Genomic DNA, 22,431 nt, shown 5'->3' with positions numbered 1-22,431 from the left:
GGAATCTCATGGCCAATTCCATACTGTCTGCCAGATAGCTAAACCATTGGATTGGTCATCTGCACAATTTCTCAGTCTACAAGCCTAATAGCCAGTTTTGAATTTGGAGATTTTCCCCATTGATAATAGCTTTTAAATACTTATTTTTTTCAACATAATAGTTGCCCATATAGAGGATTTATTTTGAACACTGGTAACTTTTTCTCCTCCATGAATGGATGTTAGTTCAAGAAGGTTCTTTTTCATGAATTAAAGGGAGGGAGGGGGAGGGGAACATAGAGGCTCCTTTTGAGCTCCTAACTAAGTTGCTATTGTTGTAGATTACCCTTATCCAGCTAATAATATTTAATATATTTATCAAAAAGGGGATAAAAAAGGAATACACACGCAAGTAATCCACATCTAATAATATAAGAACATATAGAAAATTCCTCATTAGTTATATACATTGGTATCAAGTACGTCGCTTGGCTTCTCAAAATCCCGGCTATGTATTCTGGTCCAATAGGTTTGGGGGACTCGCTTAGAGCTGAAGTGTTCACTCTCCTCCAGGGGCTCAGATTGGCCAAGCAATTGGGCTTTCAAAAGCTAGAAGTGGTGGGAGATTCAAAATTAGTAGTGTGTTGGCTGCAATCAAATAGTTTGGGAATGTGGTCCTTTAGACAACCTGTAAGGGAATTATTGAGCCTCACAAGGGAGCTGGGTGCACAAGTTTATTGGTCTAGGAAGTCAGCAAATGCTTTAGCTGACAACCTAGCAAAGCAAGGGGTGAATTGGGAGGTTTTGTTTTTGGCAGTGTTGTAAGTTGTTTTTGTTCAGGGGTCACCTTTCACTTTAGTAGGTGACAGTTGTACTTGTACTTTTTAACTACTGAAAGTTACCATTTCCTATAAAAAAATTATTACATGATAGGATTTAATTTAATTATAAGGGGCCTATTTTAAAATAATTAAAAGAAAACTAAGAAACCCTGATACATTCTTTCATACTTTTGGAAATTCAAATTCCAAATTTTGCTCATCCTTGAATTTTGGTTTAACATGATTCCTTTATTAGATTAAATATGGACTCTAAGAACTATTTGGAAGGAAATCATTTTATGTACTAATATTATTGAGATAAGTATGTGGGTTGATGATTCTTAAATTGCCTAAGTCTCTAAATAGTTATTCCTCTGCACTTGTACCCTATCCTACACAACAAAGACATTTCCTTTTGTCATTGAAATTCTCTATTTTTTAAAAAAAGATCTTTATTACTCTTTCTTATTTTTTTTTTCTGGTTTTTTGGAGTCTTCTAGGTATTCTGTGGTGATGGGGGAGAGAAGTTGTTAGTCTTAGCAGAAGGTCTGCTTAAGAAGCATGTTGCTTCTCATAGCTTGCATGAACCAGAAGGTTTGCTCTTTATTTTCAATTCACCAGTTTATCACAAACATTCATGCATGCATGTTACCTGCCATTTCAGTTGATATTTTCTATAAGCAGCTTGAATCTGTTGCAGCCCTTCTTGTTTATATCTCCGTTTTGGAGCAACAAGCCAAGTATGGGGCTGCTAATGAAATTCTGTCTGGAAAATTGGGATCTCTTCTATCAATTGAAGTTGATAGGCTACGTATGCAGGTACTTTCTGGAACCCACCTGTATTCTTTTGTCTCAAAATTTAATGCTGTTTTATAATTACTCTAGGCTAAGTTGTTATTACAAGGAAAAATCTATGCTATTTTTCTCTCTCTCTCTCTCTCATTATTATTATTACCTGGATTAACAGAGAACTTCGTATGTTTTTCTTTTGTGAATAATGAAATGCTTATTTTGGGAAAAAACGATACACACTAGTGCAGATTGCATTCCTAGACCTGGAGAAAGGTGTAACAACTAACTGTAATTATTCTCTCTAACTTTGGGAAGCAAGGCAGCTGTTAGTTTAGCTAATCTTGGGATACAAGAATTGACCAGAAACACAACCTAACTGCTCTAAGAACTGACTCCTCCTTAATATGTGATATATTGTTACAATGATCAATTAGATCTTGTCACTTGTAGGGAAAAGAAAAACTAAGAGGGACCCATATGTAACCCATGAAGACACTCAGGTGGTGGTGTTTGATAAATCTGAAATCTGAAAAGTATGCTTTTCTACTTTTTAGAGGCCCTGAATAGATGAGGTTGTTTGCGTTGGATCAAACCTTCAGCATCTGAAATTCCTTGATTTTGCTATTTTACCCCTAGAACAGACCATATTGTAATTTTGAGTTCAATTTGCACTATCCCATAAAAAAGAATGTATCAAATTCAAAATAATATTGAAATAATATGAATAAAAATTAGTATAGTAATTAATAATTAATAATAAATAAAATAATTAATAATTAATAAATAACACAAATGAAAAATAATAAAATAATTAATAACTAATAAAAATGTTGAAATAATTAACACTAATAAAGATTAAAATAATTAATAAAAAATAATGAAATTAATAATTAATAATTAAGATAAATAAAAATAAAAAAACATACTTAACAACTAATACAAATATTAAAATAAATAGCACTTATTAATAATTAATAATTATTTTTATTTTTTATTAATAAAAGCTAACAAAATTAGTAATTACTAATTACTTTGAACTACGCAATTCAAAGATTCAGCCATGTCCATGGGATGAGCTTCCCAAGAACAAAAACTCAACTAAATATAAAATACAACTTATAATATTAATTAATAATTTACAGAAATATATAATCTAAACTTAAAATATATTAAATCTGTTAAAATTTGTAATATACATATTAAATGTAAATTCATAATTTTTAATTATATAAAATAATTATTTCATTATCAATACTTTTATTCTATAATTTTTCTGAAATAAAAAAATATTTTTTGATATAAGTGTAGATTAGTGGACTTCATAAACTGAACTTATAATTATTTTCTCAAATATTTTATAAGCAACATTTTTTTAGATAATGAATATGTTGTTATTTAATGTAAATTTAAATAATAATCAATAATTTATAAACGTATATAAATATTTTATGATTCTTGTCATGTGTAAATTTATAAATTTTAAGTGCCAATATAATTTTATTATTAATATTTTTGTATAAATTTATTGATATTAAAAGTCATTTTTTGATATAAATGTGAATTTGATAGCTTATTTATTGTATTAGTTTATAAAATATCAATTTTGAATATTGTTCTTTTTAGTTTTTCATTGAAGTTGTTGAACATTGACATATGCTATTTGTTTGAACTTTGGATTGCACGTGGATGCTAAGTTAATAACATTTATCTTATTTCATTTATTATCATTAAATAGAGGAAGGCTTAGTGGTATAAGTTAGCATAAAATTTTGAGCGTTATGTGACCTGAGTTCGAATTCTGTTAGCCACAGTATTTTTTTTTTAATTGAGAGATGTGACACACAGGCATGTATTTATTGGTTTGTATTGTGCCATTTCGTTGCATATCGGTCAATGTGACAGAATACGGGACAATACAGAAGCATATCGATTCAATATGCTTGACTCAAGGGATACACTTCTTTTCGTAGTGTATCTTGTATCTGTGTGTATCAATACCAATACGATACGTCCGATATGGGGTGTCTTGTATTGATGTTTTAAACCTTGTTTATGACTTTTATCTAACTGTTTTCCGTGGCCAGCAGCTGGCATTACCCAGAAAACAGAGTAAAACCCAAATTTCTTTCTGATAGGAGAACCTCAAAATGTGATCAAGAAAACCCAAAAATAGAATATAGACCCTTTTTTATTCTCCTTTTTGTTTTTTTTTTTTTGGCAAAGCACCTCTAATGCCATTTAGTTGAGAATCATCATGTGCATTACTGGTCGCTGAATTTATCTATATCATATATTATTGATTAAAATATATATTTCATTCATGAGCTTAAGGGGTTTTTCTTTGCCTTCCAGTTTTTTCCATAGAATATCTATTGTCTTAATGGGTCTAATTTATAATTATATGATTTACTAAAAAAGTTTGGTTTGACATGATTTTCTTTTTCTTTGTTATTAAGATACTATTTCTGGGACTAAATTATAATTCATGGTTCTAAGTTATCTGCTTGCTTTGTAATGTTTGACTTTAAGTTGACAGGGGAGGCTTCTAGCTCGTGCATGTGACTATTCTGCTGCTGCAGAGATATTCCAGAAAGTTTTGGAATCATGGTATGTTAATGGGATTATTGATTTGTCATTGGTAGGAATATATCATATTTGCTTTGTATTATATATCTTATACATACTATATATGTGTATTTAGAGGCAGACAAGGCCCCGGGGCCTGATGGGTTCACAATTGTGTTTTTGTGGTAGGTATACATCCTATTTGCTTTGTACAATATATCTTATACATACTATATATATGTATTTAGTGGGAGACAAGGCCCCAGGGCCTGATGGGTTCACACCCTGGTTTCTTGTTTCCCTCTAAGGCTTTGTATCATATATCTTATACATCCTTGTCGGAATCCATGTAACAAAGACAAGTAATTGAAACTTGGTTTTATTATATGTGTTATATAATACAAAATATTATATATAATGCACAAAGTACATTTAAGGTTGTAGATCTGAGCTATGCTCTTAATCATAGGTGTTAAAAATGGTTTGACCTGTGGTCACCCCTAATCTACATGTCTCTCCATAGTAGCTTCTTTTAATGGCTTCTTCAAAGCAGATCAACTAAAGCAGCTCAATCAGATATTGAGTTCTCCCAATTGGGCCCTACATTGGCTTTGGATAAATCTGGGCCAGTCCAAGGATTCTCTAACTTAAATTGACTCAAAGTTGTAAATAATGCTATGTTTGTTCTTTTTGTAAAATGAGTATAAAATTTTTTACAAAGAAATACTCCAGCTATTATTTCCTTCATATTGCTTTTTGGTCCATCTAATTTTGTTTTAATGTAAATTTGCTCCTGAACTTATTGAAAGGATCATCATCAAGGCTATACATTGGCTGAAAGCTCTAGATTTGTTCAAGCACTTCTGTACAGATGACTTGACTAGAGGACGGAGTATAATAGCAGGGTCTTCAGTATCTTGTTGAACCTTACAAGCAACTTGGTCCCCCCCCCCCCCTTTACAGTGTACTGTGAAATTAAACTTTGACGGCCGCTTTGTGGGGAACCCTGGACCATCTGGAATTGGGGGTGTGTTTAGAGATGGGGGAGGAAGAATCTTAGCTATGTACTCCGGTCCAATAGGTGTGGGGGACTTGCTTAGAGCAGAAGTGTTGGCCCTCCTTCAGTGTCTCAGATTGGCTAAGCAATTGAGTATGCAACAGCTAGAAGTGGAGGGAGACTCAAAGTTAGTAGTAGGGTGGGTGCAAACAAATAGTCTGGGAACTTGGTCCCTAAGATAAGCTATAAGAGAATTGTTAATTGGACTAGGATGTTAGCAAATGCTTTAGCTGACTTACCAGCAAAGCAAGGGGTGAATAGAGAGTCTTTGTTTTGCGCTGTCTTGTAACATGATTTTTGTTTCAGGGGTCACCTTGTCCTTCTGTAATGAAAGCTACTGTTTCATATAAAAAGGCAAAAAAGAAAAAAAAACAAAATTTTAAGTGGAGAAACTAGATTGATAGTATTTTACCATTAAGTGTGACCTTTATTGATAAAATTTGGCAAGATTTCATTATGTTTCAGGGGTAAACACTTAAACCTCCAATTACTTTTGCAACAAATACTAAAATTTCCCTAGTAGTTTGCTTAATCCTTACACAACCACTGAAGGCAAATTAAAAATAATTATTAACTAATTATAACAACCAGAGGATCCAAAAAATGATTTTGTAATAATTTTGAAAGACCTTTGGTCTAAAATGACCATCAAAATTTGGAAGGTTAGGCTGTTCCAAACTAATTTACAACATGAAAGATTCTTGGGCCATTTAGGCTGTTCCAATATGTACTTGTGATGAGCATCTGTGCAAATGTTTTTCTAATGATAACTTTGGTCTGTTCTGTTGAATATTGATGTAGAGAATTTCTAATGTTTGAAACCTTGAAGCTTGATATTTCATGCTTTTTCCCCATTTTTTTAAATTCTTGGAGACTTCAAAACTTGATTGCAGTCAAGTTGTTTTGAATATCTTCAAGGGACAGGTATAGAAATGTTTCTCTTAATCTCCTTTTCTGCCAAGTTCTGTTTTGCTTGCCTTATCAATTAATGAATAGGCTATGGGAATTACTGTGGCATGGCCTGTTGCTCTTTTCTAACTTCTGCTTGGATATAAGTTACTGAGCAGGGCTCTCAACCACTAGCTTGGCCATCAAGTTCCTAGGCTGGTGCTGTTGGTACTGGGCTTAAGTCCACAAATACAATGCTGTGCATGGTATCAACTTGGATCTCTGGTGTAAGAGGTCAAATGCTGTACCACTGAATGGATGGATTTTATTCTCGTCCTTTATTTGAAAGTTCACTTTTGTGAAACTTTCAGACTGTTGTTCCTTCTCTCAGTGTGTATGCGTTTGGAGTTTGGATCCCCTTATCTCTGTTAACTTTTACCCATGAATTGATCATTGTGGGAATTGTATCTTCTGTTCTACTTAGCTGGTATTGTTTACAATTGTATCTAATCTGGATTCCCAGAGAATTAAATTCAACAGCTAATGGTTTAGCTAAATCGGGTACCTTTAGGGAAATTATGTACAGTGAAAGAAATCTGCCTCTGTAATTTTCTTCTGTTGGTTTAGCTGTAGTATGTACATCTCCTCATGTACCTTTCTCCTTTTTTAATATAACCAGTTAAATAGTTAACTTTTTCTCTCAAAAATAAATTAATAATAAAAAAAAGTTGTTAGTTTTAGTTAATCATCATCTGTATTCAGAAAATGTTTGTGTTTCCCATTGCGGTGATATTGTGGAGAATTTCATGCTTAGATGTCGCATTTGCTTCCATGCATAATTTTATTTTCTCTTTGCAGCCCTGATGATTGGGAGTGTTTTCTACACTATTTGGGCTGTTTGTTGGAGGATGACAGCAGCTGGTGCAGTGGTTCTATCAATGATATAATCCATCCACCAAAATCTGTTGATTGCAAATTGTTTCACCTGACAGATGAAGTGGTACATGTTTACACCTTGTGTCATGGCTGCTGTTGTTGTGTTGCTTTATACTTCCTTCCATGCACATATGTGTTAAATAACAAACTTGCTGTAGTTTCTCAGCATGGAGTTTAATTTGTGAAAATTGGGACTGCAGTTTGACTTGCGCATATCCCAAGCATCCTGTCTTGTACAAAAGTTACAAGTGCAGGTGGGCAACGATTCTATAAGAGGTCCTCACTTGGCAAATCTTGAAATTGAAAGGAGGAAATACCTATATGGGAAGGGTGATAATGCTAAACTAATTGAAGCATTATCTATGTATTTTTGCAGGTCTTGTTTCCAACTTTCTCTCTCTTTGAACTTTATTGTTGTATCATTACTATACTACTTTGTATTTTGTCGTAAGCATATTTTTTATACAATTGATAATGGAAGTTCTATTAGAAGGAAATAAAGGAACCCAAGTAGAAGGTCTACTCCAAAGGAGAGGCAGTAGGAACCAGGAAACCCATGTGGCTAGCTGAATGTCACATAAATAAATTGGTGCAACAATTATCTTTCTACATCCTATCCCAAATAAAGCAGCTCTCTGTTACTAGTAACCCTACCCATGCTATTAGTCAATACATAAATTGTCCTTGGGCTTGGAATGTTCACTGATAGAAGGGATTATGGCAAAGGTGGCACTTTGGGTAAAGTCATTGAGTTTGGTTTCAGATATTACCTTTGATGGTCTAATAAGGAGTTGGGGAACTTGCAGATCTACCTTCCTCCAAGAAGAAAATCATAAGGGATTGGCATTCTCCTGATTTGGGTTTTCTTAAGCTGAAATTTAATGGAAGCAGCTTTGGTAATCCTGGTCCTTCTGGAATGGGAGGGGTAATAAGAAATGAAAATGGGGAAATAGTGGGGCTGTTTTCAGGCCCTAGTGGACTGGGTGACTATAAAAGCAGAACTGTCAGCAGTGGTTTTTGTGTTGCAAAAGGCAATGTAGTTGGCAGTGAGAAAGATGGTAACCAAAGGGGACTCCAAGTAATTATCAGCTGGTTGAAGCAGAATGAGCAGGTTCCTTGGTATTTCAGAAAAGAGATTAAAAAAGGTTAAGAGGCTTTCAAGCGGCATTTAAATGGTTTTTCAGTGGACTCCAAGATTGGCTAACAGTCTAGTGGATCAGTTAGCAAAACAAGGGGTCACTAGGGAAAATTACGTCTGGACTCAGTTATAAGATAAAAAACAAAAGGTTTCTTGGGATCATAGTGTTGTTTACAGGTTGGTAACTGAGGCTACCCTTGTTGTACATGTTCACCTTTCAATTAATTAATAAATTTTTGGTTACTGATGAAAAAATTGTGCATCCTGCCTGTAATGGTGTTGGAACCCCCCCTTCCATCTCAGCCCTCTCAAAGAAAAAGGAATCTATAAGCTTGAGATTCCAAAGAAGTGCTAGTATTTTGGCTCTGAAAGAAGTTCCCTTTTTATTGGATACATGTGGACCACAATAATCTCACCCATGACCTCTCATTGCTGTGGCACTTAGGTTTTGTAGTGACTGCCATCAAAGTTGATATTGGTAGCATCATGTGTTGGGATACTGAGTTCTGTTTGCCCCACTGTTTATGCATTGATGAACCTTTGAGATCTGTCATCCTGTTACATTCTTTGGTTGTTAACTGGTAAATAATTTTACTAATAATGAACAAAGAATTGTTTAAGAAGATTGATGGTAAAACAGGTCTTTCTTTTGCACATAGAATATGGTGTTGGTGTTGTGGTAGTCTCTAATTTATATACAATCCAATGGATGATGGGCAGGATTCTGTCGTTAGTGTTGTGGCACTCTCTAATTTAGTCTGATGGGCAGGATTCTGACATTAGGTTCTGTCTACTTACTACTGAGTCCTTTCTTTACTAGAGAACCAGCTCGTGAATTTGCCGACAGTGGAATCAAGGGGAAGTTTACATCAGTGGTGGATGTGTGATATGTAGCCTCTGTGACTAAATATTTTACTTGCCAAGGTCCAGCAGTCTCTTTCATCCAGTTGATGATTGTGTTTGAGTCTCCTTCAACAATTAATCTCCAATAACCTAGAGATTTGGCCAATCTTAGCCCTTAGAGTAAAGCTCAAGGTTTCTGTTGGGCATAAGTACACCATTGCAATTTCAACCCCTCGTCTCCAGAAGAACCACAATCTTTTATGACTGGTTTTGCTATATAGTTAATGAAGTATACTTCGCTTTGTTTTGATAAAAAAAAAGAGAGAAAACCCAGCTTGGTCACATGCTTGTTGAGCCCAAACTGACTGCCTTCTCCCTTCTAGTAGAAGTAGCTGCCACCACGGTCTACCCATGAAGTGTATCATCTATAGTGAACATAGAAAAAATGTAGCTTTGTATTTTGCTCAATGCATGACCTTTAAAGTAATAGTCCTCATTGCTTACTGTGATTGCTTTTTGCTTGAAAAAATTCTAGCATTGTGTTCTTCCCACACTATCCATAAAATGGCTTCTCAAATGCACTCATAAAGGACCAGTCATCTTTTCCTTCTTGGGGAGAAAAAAATTGGAAGTGTGTATGCATGTCTTGTGGTGGAGTCCACCTGGCACTAAGTGAAGAAAAGAATTGTCCCCAAAACTAGCAACAGATGTAGGAGCTTAGTAAATGGAAAGTGAATTGGAACCTTTCTTACGTAAAAAGCACATGAAGGTTGAGAGAGTCCAGGCGGGCCTTCCGTTTTGCATTCACCTCCAAAGAGAAAGACATTAGGGCCTTAGGGTTGAGAGAGTCCAGGCGGGCCTTCCGTTTTGTATTCACCTCCAAAGAGAAAGACATTAGGGCCTTAGGGGTGTTGGGTCTGATCAAGGGCCTTGGAATGGGAAATTTTGAGAGGGTTGAGGAGATTGGTCAAGAGCCTTGAAAAGTTATACACCTTAGGAAATCATTACAGGTTGGTGGCATTTTATTCTGTTAAAGCCAATTACCAAAATGTTCTGAGCTCTTATGCCCTTTCTAGAGCATTTGGTGTAGAATGGTCCATCAAGATTACACCTTCCATGTTTTTGATATAAAGTACTATCAGGAGAGAATGAACCAATAGCTGCATACTTGAAAAAATAAATTATGGAAGTGTAATGAGCTACTGTAATAGTGATTGAATCAATGGCAACCTGTACAGTATGCGCTCATCCTAGAAAAATCCTGGGATTTCTTTTCTCCAAGAATCTTTGGAATAGCCAATAGCAAACTTCTTTACATGATCTTCCAGTGTTTCTTGAATGACTGTTTGGTAAGTCCATAGTAAATTTACAATTTCTCTTGGCATAGATCACATTTCCTGTCATGCCCTGATATGGACTCTGATGTGGATATATTAATGCAATGAATGGGGATGTGACTCTTCATTTCCAAGGTCCCTAACATGGATAGTTGGATACAGGTACAAGTATCCTATGTAATATGCTTATCATCCTTCTATGTCTAGTTTTTGAAGTTAAATTTGATATCTCAGTATTTTGTCAAATTTAATCCAACTTCTAACATTTAAAATTTTTTTAGGTAATATGATTTGCTAAGTAATACAATTTTGCATATTTAAGAGTTTCATATTGCGGTATCTATGAAACTCATGTATTGTTTCTTACATTTGTAAAATTTGTTATTTATTGAATCTTATATTCAATTGATATTTGCTTAAGATCTTTATTATCTGGTTTTCTAACACATACCATCTGTCTTTTCATGAGCTTCTATGCTTTTTTTCAGTCTGCTCATTCAGCGTTTTGTGCAATTGATCCAGTAATGATTCAAATATTGAATTTTGTTCTTAGATTCAAAGTTAACTATAGGTTTCCATGGTCTGTTGTTGGAGTGCATCTTTTTGTTGTTCTTATGCTTATCCCGTGATCTTGGTGTTAGATTTTACTTTGAACTTTTCTTACTCAAAAGAGGTTGTTAACTTTGATTCACTGTATATAATATTTTTACGGCCTTGTTCCGTTAGTTATTGTCCTGAAAAGTACATGTTATGTAGTTTTATCATTTGGACCTTCTCTTTTGTATACAGATTTGGTCACTTGCCTAACTTCACATTTGATGTTGAGATTTTCCTCAAAGTGTTAAATCATGATGAGAAAATGGAATTATTGGAAAAATTGAAGCAAAGTTGTGACTCATCATTGATATCTCCAACAAGAACACTTGGGCAATCAATAACCATATTTAAGGTTCAAGAACTGATTGGAAACATTTTCAATTCTCCTTTGGCTGGTGAGATGCCTGCCTCTTGTTCCTTGTGTTTCTATGTTATCCCGACATATCTTCTTTTCTGAAACCATCCGTGAAATTGATTTCTCACACTTCATTCATTTCTCTATATGGCTCTTTAACTAATTGACTTAACTGTTTTCCTCCCAGAACTTGAGGGCACTGCTGTATCAATGACAGAAATTTACTGTAAAAATCTTCCACTTTCAAAGAGCTTGGATCCCCAAGAAAATATGAATGGTGAAGAACTTCTATCTATGGCATGCAATGTACTGGTTCAGGTATTTGATGTGTTTTCTTATAAATATTCATCAATATTTTATTTTCTACAAGATGCAATCTTATTCTTTTACCAAGAGTTTTGCCTGAATGATATTGTTTATGTTTGTTATTATATTGGGTGAGAAGATGTCCACCAGTAAACTCTCTGCTTGCTAGAATTTCTGAACAGCAAGATAAACTTGATGAAAATTCAAGAATATACATTGGATATTTTGTTTGGGGCTGCTGGAGCAGGAACTTGTTAGGAACCTGCCTAACTCAGGGCTCTTCGAGGGAGCCAACCTCCTGAATTCGAGAGATAGGGGAGAGGGAGAGAAGAGAGAGAAAGAGGGAGGCAAAGAATGATGCAGAAAGATTGATGCCTTTATTTCTCCTGTTTTTGATTATTTATATTGTTTACAGAGCTCCTCTTCTTACATTCTTTAATTTCTTTCTGTTAAAACCACTGCAAGTGGACGGTCAGTTAGCTGAGCTGTTGTGCTGACGTGGCCTTCTCTTGTAAAACTGACTAATTGTTTTCCGTTGTTCTGTTTCAGTGGCCTTAACAATCCCTCCCTCAAGGTCTAATTTGGGAAAATTTGTTTGCAGATCCAAGTAAGATTCCCAGGTTGCATCCTCTTCTAGATGTTTAGAGCAAACAACCAGTGCTTCTGGAATGACTCTTCCGCCACGTCGCACCCATCTGAAATATATGATGTGGGCTGGCTCAGTTTGCACTAGTCCTTCATATGAAAATGTGGGAAGAGTGGCACTTGTAATGATTCCTGGCTTCAGTAAAGAGATATGAAATACAGGATGTAACTTTGATGATGCAGGGAAGTGCAGTTTGTATGCCACAGACCCTATCCTCTCAGGGATTTTAAATTGTCCAAAATAGCGCGGGCTGAGTTTGTTCCACTTTTGGCTTGCTACTGAAATTTGTCTGAAGGGGTGTAATTTGAGAAACATCCAATCACCGACTTCATATTGGACATTCCTATGATGTTTATCATAAGTGCGTTTCATCCATTGTTGTGCTTGCAAGAGATGATTTCTCAACTCTTTTAACACCTCATCTCGCTGTATCAATTGTTCTTCTAAGTCTGCTACTGTAGTGGTCCCTTTTTCATTAGGAAATATAGGGGGAGGGTCCCAACCATATAGAGGTTTGAAGGGCGTCATCCCGACAGCTCTATGGAAAGTGGTGTTATACCACCACTCAGCCCAGTGGATCCACTTCACCCATTGTCTTGGTCGATCTCCCGTGAAGCATCTTAGATATGTTTCAAGACTCTTGTTAACCACCTCTGTCTGCCCATCAGATTGGGGTTGGTAGCTAGTTGATTTAAAGAGTTTAACCCCACACAGACGAAGAAGTTCAGCCCAGAAACAACTCATAAAAATAGAGTCCCTATTAGACACAAGTGAGTTTGGGAGCCCATGAAGGCACACAATTTTCCGAAAGAACAGTTCAGCAACTGCTATTGCTGTGAATGGGTGTGATAGAGGTAGAATATGCTTTTATTTCGTCAATCTATCAACCACCACAAGAATAACGATTTTACTGGCGGAAACGGGCAACCACGTGATGAAATCCATTGATATATCATCCCAAACTTGGGTTTGGATTGAGAGTGGTTGTAAGAGGCCTGTTGGGGTTGTAGTAGCTGCCTTATTTTGTTGACATATTGCACACTCGGCTACGAAGTTTTGATTCGAGGTACGCATGAATTTCCGATGAAATTGTGTGGTAATGCATTTTTGCGTTCATAGAATGCCAGAGTGATCACCTTGGGTGAGGCATGAAATAATTCAAGGAGCTTCCTGAGATGTGCAGAATTTGCTGGGATTTCCAAGCATCCCTTGAAGAAGAGTAGATGATCCTTGACGGTATACCTAGGGTGGTGTGATGGATTTGCCAATACTTGGGCCTTTAATTGATGTAACTTTGTATGGGAGTGGGCTTCCTTTCAAAGCTGATCCACGAGTGGAGATGTTGGGGATGAAACGAGTAGCTGAAACGATTGTGGGTGCTGTGAGAGGGCGTTAACAATGCGGTTATTAGCCCTTGCTTTGTATTCAATTGTGTAGTCATACCCCAATATTTTGGACATCCACCATTGTTCCGGTGATAGGACAACTTGTTCTAACAAGAGCTTCAGACTTTGATGTTCGGTCCGAATTATGAATCGCCTACCGAGTAAGTAGGCTTGCCAAAGCTACATTGCTAAGACCACTGCTATTAATTCTCGTTCATAAACTGATTTGACCCACTTCTGTGATGTCAAGGCCTTGCTAAAAAAGGCTAGTGGTCGGCCTCCTTGCATGAGGACAACCCGAACACCTTGACTAGAGGCATCACATTCAATGATGAAATCTTTTGTGAAATCGGGCTGTGCTAATGTTGGAGGTGTCAAAACAGTATGTTTCAACTGCTCAAAATCTTGTTTGGACTGGGTTGACCAGTGAAAGGCATCTTGTTTCAGTAATTGGGTCAAAGGGGCAACTATTAGGCCGTAGCTTTTGATGAAGCAGCAGTAATAACCTGCCAGGCCCAAGAAGGCCCTTAATTCTTTCACATTCTTGGGTTGTAGCCGGCCCAATATACAAGAGATTTTATCCGGTCTGCTGCTACAGTTCCATTTTCTACAACGTGTCCCAGGTAATATACTTGGGTTTGTCCAAAGGAGCACTTGGACTCTTTAGCGAACAACTGACGAGCCTTAAGTGTTGCAAGGGTGACCTATAGATGGTTCAGATGTTCTTCCTAGTTGGGGCTATAGACCAATATGTCGTCAAAGGGAACAAGAATTAACTTATGTAAATATGGCTGGAATATGTCGTTCATTAAGGCTTGAAATGTTGTTGGGGCATTGGTCAACCCAATTGGCATGACCAAGAATTTGTAGTGGCCATCATGTGTCTTGAAAGCCGTTTTGTGAACATCCTCCACAAGTACCCTTATTTGATGATAATCAGCCCTTAAATCTAATTTTGAGAATATGGTGGCCCGACTAAGTTCATCAAGTAATTCATCTATGACCGGTATTGAGAATCGGTCTTTAATGGTGATATTGTTAAGGGCCCTATAATTAATACAAAATCGCCAAGTCCCATCCTTCTTTATGACTAATAACACTGGCGAGGAGAATGGGCTATGGCTGGGTCGTTTTATTGTTTTCTCAAGCATATCATGAACTTGCTTCTCAATTTCAATTTTTTGGAAATAAGGGTATCTGTAAGGTCTTACATTGGTTGGGGCGGCTCCTAGCATGAGAGGAATGCGATGGTCATGCTCTCGGGGTGGTGGAAGCTCTTGGGGTTCTTTGAGCACGCTGTCATATTGCTGGAGGAGTTGTTGTAGGCGGCTGTGGTAGTCTCCAAGCCCATTTGAGCTGCTGTTAGCTAAGGATGGGCTGGCCCAATTCTAGTCCATGTGCATGAATAGGGGCTGATTCAGATTTCCCATTTTGCTTTGTTAATGTTGCAAGACTGATGGGCCTTGGGCCTTTGCATGTTTGCCCTTGTAGATGGACTGTAAAGTCCCTCGACGTGAAGTCCATGGTGAGACAAGCCCAGTCACAGATCTTGGGGCCTAATTTTCTTAAGCACTGAATGCCTAGCACCATGTCTGCTCCACTGAGATGAAGGGGGTATAGGTCCACCGAAAACTGGTGACCCTGAACCTTTAGTAGTAGGCTCTGACATATACTGTTTCAAGATATGCTATTACCGTTGGCCACATGTACCGTAAAAACCATTGTTGGTTGAACTGGGAGTCCCATTTTATCCACAAAAAATTGAGTTATGACGTTAATGGAACTGCCATTGTCTGTGAGGATTGACACGTGGCGCCCTTGGATTAACCCAACTACTCTCATTGTTTGTGGGACGCAAGTCCCATAAGGGCTTGTAGAGATATTTTAGGTGTCCCATTGGTCTGTATTTCCCGCCCGAGGATAGATTCCCCGTAATCGGTGAAGCCACCTTCCTCCTCGGTCTTTGTTTTAAGGAGAAATGCTTCTTGTTTCTTGCACCGATGGCTCGACCTGAATTTTTCTTCACACTGTAGTAGAGGCCTTTGTCTTTGCGGGCTTGCATTTCAGCCTAGGTCAGTCGTCTGAATGGGACAACGGGTGGGTCTGAACCTAATATTTCTTCCTCCTTGTCCAGTGCTGCTAGTCTGGTTACAGAACCCCCTGGCCTATGCATCCTTCTTGCTCGAGCGGACTTGTCTTCATACAACCTTGCTAGTGTTGCTGCGTTTATAACCGAAGTAGGCTGCATCGCCTTTACTTCCAGTCGTAGTTCTTCCTTTAAGCCGCCGACGAAGCTTCCCATTAGCCCCTTTTCCATCCACTGTTGGACTCGCATAGCTAGTTTTTCAAACTCCATCTAGTAATCTTTAACCGATCCCATCTGCCACAGTTTTGCAAGATTCTCATCGTGATCTTCGAATCTAGATGACCCAAAACAGATGGTCAAGGCATTGGTGAAGCTTGCCCAAGATTGACGAGGGTACCCCCGTCGGTACCATTGATACCATAGGATAACTTCTCCCTCAAGATGCGCCGAAGCTAGAGCCACCCTATCTTGCCTAGGTGTCTCATGGTAATCGAAATATCGTTCGACTTTGAGAATCCAGGGGGTCGGGTTGCCGCCTGAGAAGATGGGGAAATCGATTCTTGCGGCTCGCTTTGTTGACATATCCTCCAGCTGATTGAGGAGAGTGGTGAAATGTTCCTTCATTTCTATGAGGTCTGATGACATTCGATGGATCTCTTCCTCCATCTGATCCACCCAGGCATCTACTGATGCTGTCCTTGTGTTGGTCATGCTGGCTCCGATACCAACTTGTTAGGAACCTGCCCAACATAGGGCTCTTCGAGGGAGCCAACCTCTTGAATTCGAGAGAGAGAGAGATTTCATTTGGGTGCTGATGTTAGAAATACTCTAAGTGGATACAGTTCAATTGTCCATCAATGTGAATCATGATTTTTAGATCTTTGCTCGTGGCTTACTGACAATTCTGGTATGGGCTTTTCTTAGTGGGAATTTCTCAATTCTAAACTTTGATGTATTTTCTTTAGGAAGCATTCTGCCATTGAGTTTGGAAGAATTTCCAGAAATAACGGTTGGCCAATAAATCTAGTGCAACTTGTTTGAATTGTTGACTGGGCAACAGCTACTTTCTGTGTTCCAGAGCATAGAGCATCTGTTCTGTAGCTGTGATCCATTAGAGTATTTTTATTAAGGTAGATTCTCAGATTGTGATAGAAAAAGTGTGAGGTAGAATAAGTAATTACTCTTGTCTAACAGATCAGTTCTTTTTGTGTGGTATGGCATTTGTATTGCTCTTGATCTTAGGGTGACATTTTCTCAAAATTTTAATGGATATATATTTCCTTGGTTTGGGAAAACTCTTAGCTCCTTTGTTGTGATAAGGGATTCTTTTTTGCTTGGTTTTTTCTTATATTACCCTTTCCATCCTATGCTGCTTCTCATTCTTTTCCATTTCCTATCATTCTTTTGTCTCTGTTCTAAAATTTTTGCCAGCCTCATCTGCTTTGTTCTTTGTTTGCATTTGGTTATCAAACTGACTGAACCATTTATATCGGTTCTGGACCTTCTGGTTCTGTGGTTTGTGCCCCGATTAATTATTGGGTTCAGACCTGTTCTTGCTGTTCCAAGCCGATTGTATAGTTAGTAACATATAATGGTCTCCTTGTTTTCTTATAATTTTTATTATATTTTATGTGTAAAAGGGTAAATTTCATAGACAGTATATAATATAATTTCACTTAAATCACTTAATCAATTATTAAGGTTATATTATAAAAAATGAAGTTCCAAGTTGTTGTTATCATGAAGAATTGTATATGTCAATTATATTCGGGTCTAGTTGGGTCAGACCTGATTATTCCGTTTAATAATTGGTTTGATTATAGGTCTATTTTATGGAACCGATTAATAATTGGTGTGGGACTGGTCTACCCTGTCCCAAACAAGACCCGACTCATTGACAGCTTTAAAGCTCGACTTATTTTAGGGTTGCTTCTACTTTGATACATCACCCTGTAGGGTCCACTCCCTCACTTAGATTGTCTTTTGAATTTAGTTGAGTCCCTCAAGAAGGTGAAGAAGTATATATATATATATATATGTGTGTGTGTGTGTGTGTGTGTATTCATTTTTTTTTGTGAATAATCAAAATATTTTGTGTGTGTATTCTTATACCGTGTCAACTTTTCTATTTCACGTGTTAACCAGTGTTTCCAACCTGCAGTCGAGCTGGCTGGTTGGACTAATTGACCCGTCACCTGTCCATATTTCTGGGTCCATTTTATCCCAAACTGTTGACTGCAAAAAACTGTTGACTCGGTAACCAATCTGGTGAACCCATCTGGTTAAATTGTTTGACCTGGTTATTTGGTCATAGGTTATATTTTTTGTCTTTTCCATCATCATTAACAGTAATTCTCATTTTTTGCACTTCTTTGTGTAATATAATGTATATATAATATTAGAGACATGCCCATTTTTTGCAATTTTCTGTATGTTTATTTTATATTTTTATTGTTTAATTTATGATGTCACAGGTTGACCCCATTTGACCTGGATGGTTGAATCGCTGACCCGCCATGTGGATGGAAAGGCGGTTCTGGTTCTGTTTCCGGGTTGGCTTTAAAAACATTTATGTACAATTCTGTTGGTGATAATGTGTGTGATTCTGTTTGTACACCGGCCCTGGATTATATGGTTCTTCTTTGTATGTACTATGTAGTGCAGGTTTTGTCTATTCTAGTCATTGTGATAGTTTTCATGCAGAAGTCCTGCTGTTGATAATGTTTTTCCAGCACATATATTTTCTTTGCTCTTGTCACTAAGAACTGGCATGTAATGGATGTTTGTTGGGTCTTTCTGTATGTTTTTGGAAAATTATTCTGTTTTTGTGCTGTTCTCTGTCTCTTCTAAGTACTCGTGCATTTATGCCCATATTTATCCATTACTTTTTTTTTTATTTTTATTTTTTTATTTTGTCATTCAATCAAGGGTTTAGTTCTCATATTCAAGTTGACTTATTCTGTAGTTATTCTGGCGGACCCGGAATCTTGGTTATTTGCTAGAGGCAATTATGGTTCTGGAATTTGGTTTGACAATCCGAAGGTCAGATTTCTAGACTGGCATTTTCTCCTTAATTTATTGTTATCTTTAGTTCACCAAATTCTTATTATCTTTTTTTTTTTTTATGGTTCAACCCAAGCTCAGGTACTTTTCTTTTTCGAAATTTCTTTTTTAGATTGGGTGGAAATAGCGCAGTTTGGGTTCAAAGATAATATCTCAGTTTTGCAAGCATGAAATTGTGGGTTTGAGTTTGAGAGAGGCCATTTCATGCCAAAATATTCTAATTGTTAGATCGGTATCCAGTCTAACATGGGAAATTTGTTTATTTTTTCTGTCCTCATGGGAATTTTGAGGCCAAAGATGGAGCTAACATCACATCCAATCCAAAGATTGTTACTACACCATTTTAATGTCTATATGTGGAAGCTGAAGTTACTAGCAAAATATTGCACTACGATGAGATTTATCTCCTACATCATACCACCACAGACTTCTGCTCATGCCTGTGACTCAGAGGTGGATATAAATTCAGGGTCCGTTTGGTTTAGGATCGGAGTTGGAATCAGATTCGGAATCAGAATGGTCTATTCCCATAGTCTGTTTGGTTCAGACAGGAATGAGAATAGGAATTGGAATCAGCAGGATTGGGATTCATTCCCAAGGAAGGGGTAGGGAATGCCCATTCCCTCTAATGGGGGAATGCCATTCCACCAGGAATGGAGATGGCATTCCAATTCCGCCCAACCAAACAGTTGGAATTGGAATAGCCCATTCTGATTCTGATTCCAGACCCCTATTCTTGTGAACAAAATGCGGCCTCGAGTTTTTTTTAATAGAATTGTACAGTTAGTTAAGGCCAAGGAGACTAGTTCAAGCTATAATCTAGAGATACTAAAGGCACTAGAAGAAATATCTTCCACTAATGGGGCTTTGACTTGTGAGTTGTACAACTTGAGACCACTTTGAGTTGGGGATTCGTTGAGGGTGGAATTTTGCTGGTAGCAGCATTGGCAATCTGGGCCGTTCTAGTGTGAGCGGGGTGTTAGGGATGGAAATGGCAAGATCCTAGCAATTTTATCATGGACGAACTGGTGCCAGTATTCTTTACGATCAAAATTAACAGTTGTTCTACAAGGCTCGAAGCTGACATGGTTAATGAGTATTTACAAAGTGGTGATAGAAAGTGATTTTAAGGTGGTGGTCAGTTGGGCTAACAGTAATAGCCAGGTGATTTGGCAGTAGATGACAGACAATTTAGACGATTAGGTGGTTGATGAGGGTAATGGAGGTATGATACCAGTGGGTTCAAAGGTTGGCAAATGGTATGGATGATGCGTTGGATAAGTTAAATACTCATTAACCATGTCAGCTTCAAGCCTTGTAGAACAGTAATAGCGAGGTGATTTGGCAGTAGATGGCGAACAATTTAGAAGATTAGGTGGTTGGTGAGGGTAATGGAGATAGGATACCAGTGGGTTCAAAGGTTGGCAAGTGATATGGATGATGCATTGGATAAAAAAGCGAAGGTGGAATTCTTCCATCCTATATATTGGGATATATAATAATTTGTACATAAACATTCTTCATAGACGGAAATAAGAACTTAATTTACCTATAAAAAAACTTGAGACCATTTGTGAAAATATAGAGCTCTTTCTTGGATCTTGGAATCTCTCAAGGGATGGTGGAAGTCTAGAAATGGTGAAAGAGTTTGCCCAATAAGGGAGATAGGTTCTTGCAGATATTTGAATCATGTTGGAATTGGTGGAAGTGTATAAAAGAATGAAGGATGTGACTTAGAGAGAGAAATGGCGGAATAAGGGTGATATCTGCTCTCTTGTCTTTATTTATGTTTATCTTGTTTTCTCTACCTCATCATCCTCATCATCCATGCCTTACCTCAACTATATGGGGTCAGCTACATGAATCCTGTTTCGCCAATCCATTCTATTTAAAACCATATCTACTGTTAAGTTATTAGTGCTTAAATCATTTCTTACTACTTCTCTACATTACCTCTTTTTAGAGAAGAAGTTCATTAGCAATACATGCAGAAGTAGATAGTCAGTTTACATATATAACAGTAAGCCTCCATGATCTCTTCATCGAATTCTGTTTTGCCATTCTGTTCAGTTTAGTACCATATCCATTGTTAAATGATGAGTGCTAAATAACCAAAAGAGTTGGCAAAAGTTTCAATGCCAGATGCCAATTTGGAATGACACTCCTTTATCTGGGCATGGAATTGGCAGTTAACTATTCTCTTTCTTCAATTGATGATGATCTCCAATCCTTGATTTACATCTATCATTATGTATGTAAGATCACATTTTTGGTCTGTAACATTTCTTTCTTTCCAGAGGTTGTCTCTTGCTGAAGGTAATGACACCTGTTTATCTGGTCCTTTTTAGCAGAAATATGTGGCAATACAAGATTCTATTGTTGCACTTATATTCGCACTTGAGCGCCCTTCGATTAGCCTATGAATGGTAACTTCAATCTAATACTGTCAAAATATTCTTTTTGGTTCATTAACTGTTATTTTTTAGCTATCTTTCACTACATTCAGTTCTTTGACTATTTTGATTATATAGCCATACCTAGTTGGGCCTTATTGACTATCACTAAATACCTCTTCTTCTGTAGGTATAAAACACTGGAGATAAAGAATATCCTGCTGGAAACAATTTCTCACCATATTTTACCCCAGATGTTAGTATCTCCCCTTTGGAATGAGCTAACTGACCTTCTAAAGGATTATCTCAAATTTATGGATGATCACTTCAGAGAATCTGCTGACCTTACCTTCCTTGCTTATCGACATCGTAATTACTCAAAAGTATGTGTTGTGTTCTTCAGGATCTGCTTATACTTTCTTCATTGCCATTTTCCAGGGTTGCCTAAAATATTATGCTTGTTCTTATTGCTATTTTGTTTAGACTATGGGTTATGCATTGCCTACTGCCACTCCATCCATATCTCATAATTAATGTTTTGAATCCTGGTCTGGAGGCTGAACTGCTCTTCCCCTTGGTAAATGATCTGTTGCAATGTTTTAAAAACCGTCCCAGAGGATGGACCAAATTTCCTTCTAGGTGGATGGGCCATGTTCAACCATTTGCATCACCAGGTCGACCCCGTGATATCATACGAACAAAAATGTTAAAAAAATATAAATATAAAATGCAATGGGCCATAAGTTAACTGAACCCAGAGTTGTGATGGGTTGACAACATTATTCAGCAGTTAAACTGTCTTGGTCAATGGGCCAACATGTGATACCATAACAATAATTTTTTATCAGTCCATAACAATAAAAAATTGGAAAAGTAAAGTAATACAAAGCTAGCCAACAGTTCAACAATCTGGTTTTGCAGGTTAGAGGTTGATCCAAGCTGAAATTGTGACCAGTGATTTAAAAGGCTTGCCTAGGCGCATAGGCGAGGCGCATTTTGGGTTTTACATCACATTAGCTACTTGAAGCAATGCAATTAAGGAGAAAAAGAGATTGCGGGTTTTACATGCTTGAAAATGCTTTATATGTTTGCTTTTATTTTTAAATTTTTATTTGAATACGCTTTACATGTTATATTTATGTTTTAACTTTAGATAATAGGTTTTTTAAAGCATTTATTTTAAAACTTTAGTTTATATTTTTTATTAACATTATGTTTAATATTTTTTGAATTTTTGCAATTAT

General features: G+C 37.0%; 1 protein-coding gene across 3 annotated transcripts in view; it reads left to right on the top strand.

Moving 5' to 3' along the window:
* LOC148868596 (Tetratricopeptide repeat (TPR)-like superfamily protein) overlaps positions 1-22,431 on the top strand; it is a 62,493-nt gene that overhangs the window by 22,851 nt on the left and 17,211 nt on the right. For all 3 annotated transcript variants that reach the window (XM_088971791.1, XM_088971793.1, XM_088971792.1), the window contains exons 5-14: positions 1,301-1,394; positions 1,501-1,619; positions 4,129-4,199; positions 6,961-7,102; positions 7,239-7,414; positions 11,146-11,348; positions 11,496-11,626; positions 18,697-18,773; positions 21,146-21,220; positions 21,378-21,570. In XM_088971791.1, the coding sequence (XP_088827917.1) occupies positions 1,301-1,394; positions 1,501-1,619; positions 4,129-4,199; positions 6,961-7,102; positions 7,239-7,414; positions 11,146-11,348; positions 11,496-11,626; positions 18,697-18,773; positions 21,146-21,220; positions 21,378-21,570 (1,281 nt within the window). The remainder of the gene's footprint in view (positions 1-1,300; positions 1,395-1,500; positions 1,620-4,128; positions 4,200-6,960; positions 7,103-7,238; positions 7,415-11,145; positions 11,349-11,495; positions 11,627-18,696; positions 18,774-21,145; positions 21,221-21,377; positions 21,571-22,431) is intronic.

The sequence above is a fragment of the Nelumbo lutea genome, chromosome 2, assembly GCF_056320005.1.
Source record: "Nelumbo lutea isolate HS-2025 chromosome 2, American lotus-T2T, whole genome shotgun sequence".
Classification (NCBI taxonomy): Eukaryota; Viridiplantae; Streptophyta; class Magnoliopsida; order Proteales; family Nelumbonaceae; genus Nelumbo; species Nelumbo lutea.
This window is presented reverse-complemented; position numbering and strand designations above follow the sequence as displayed.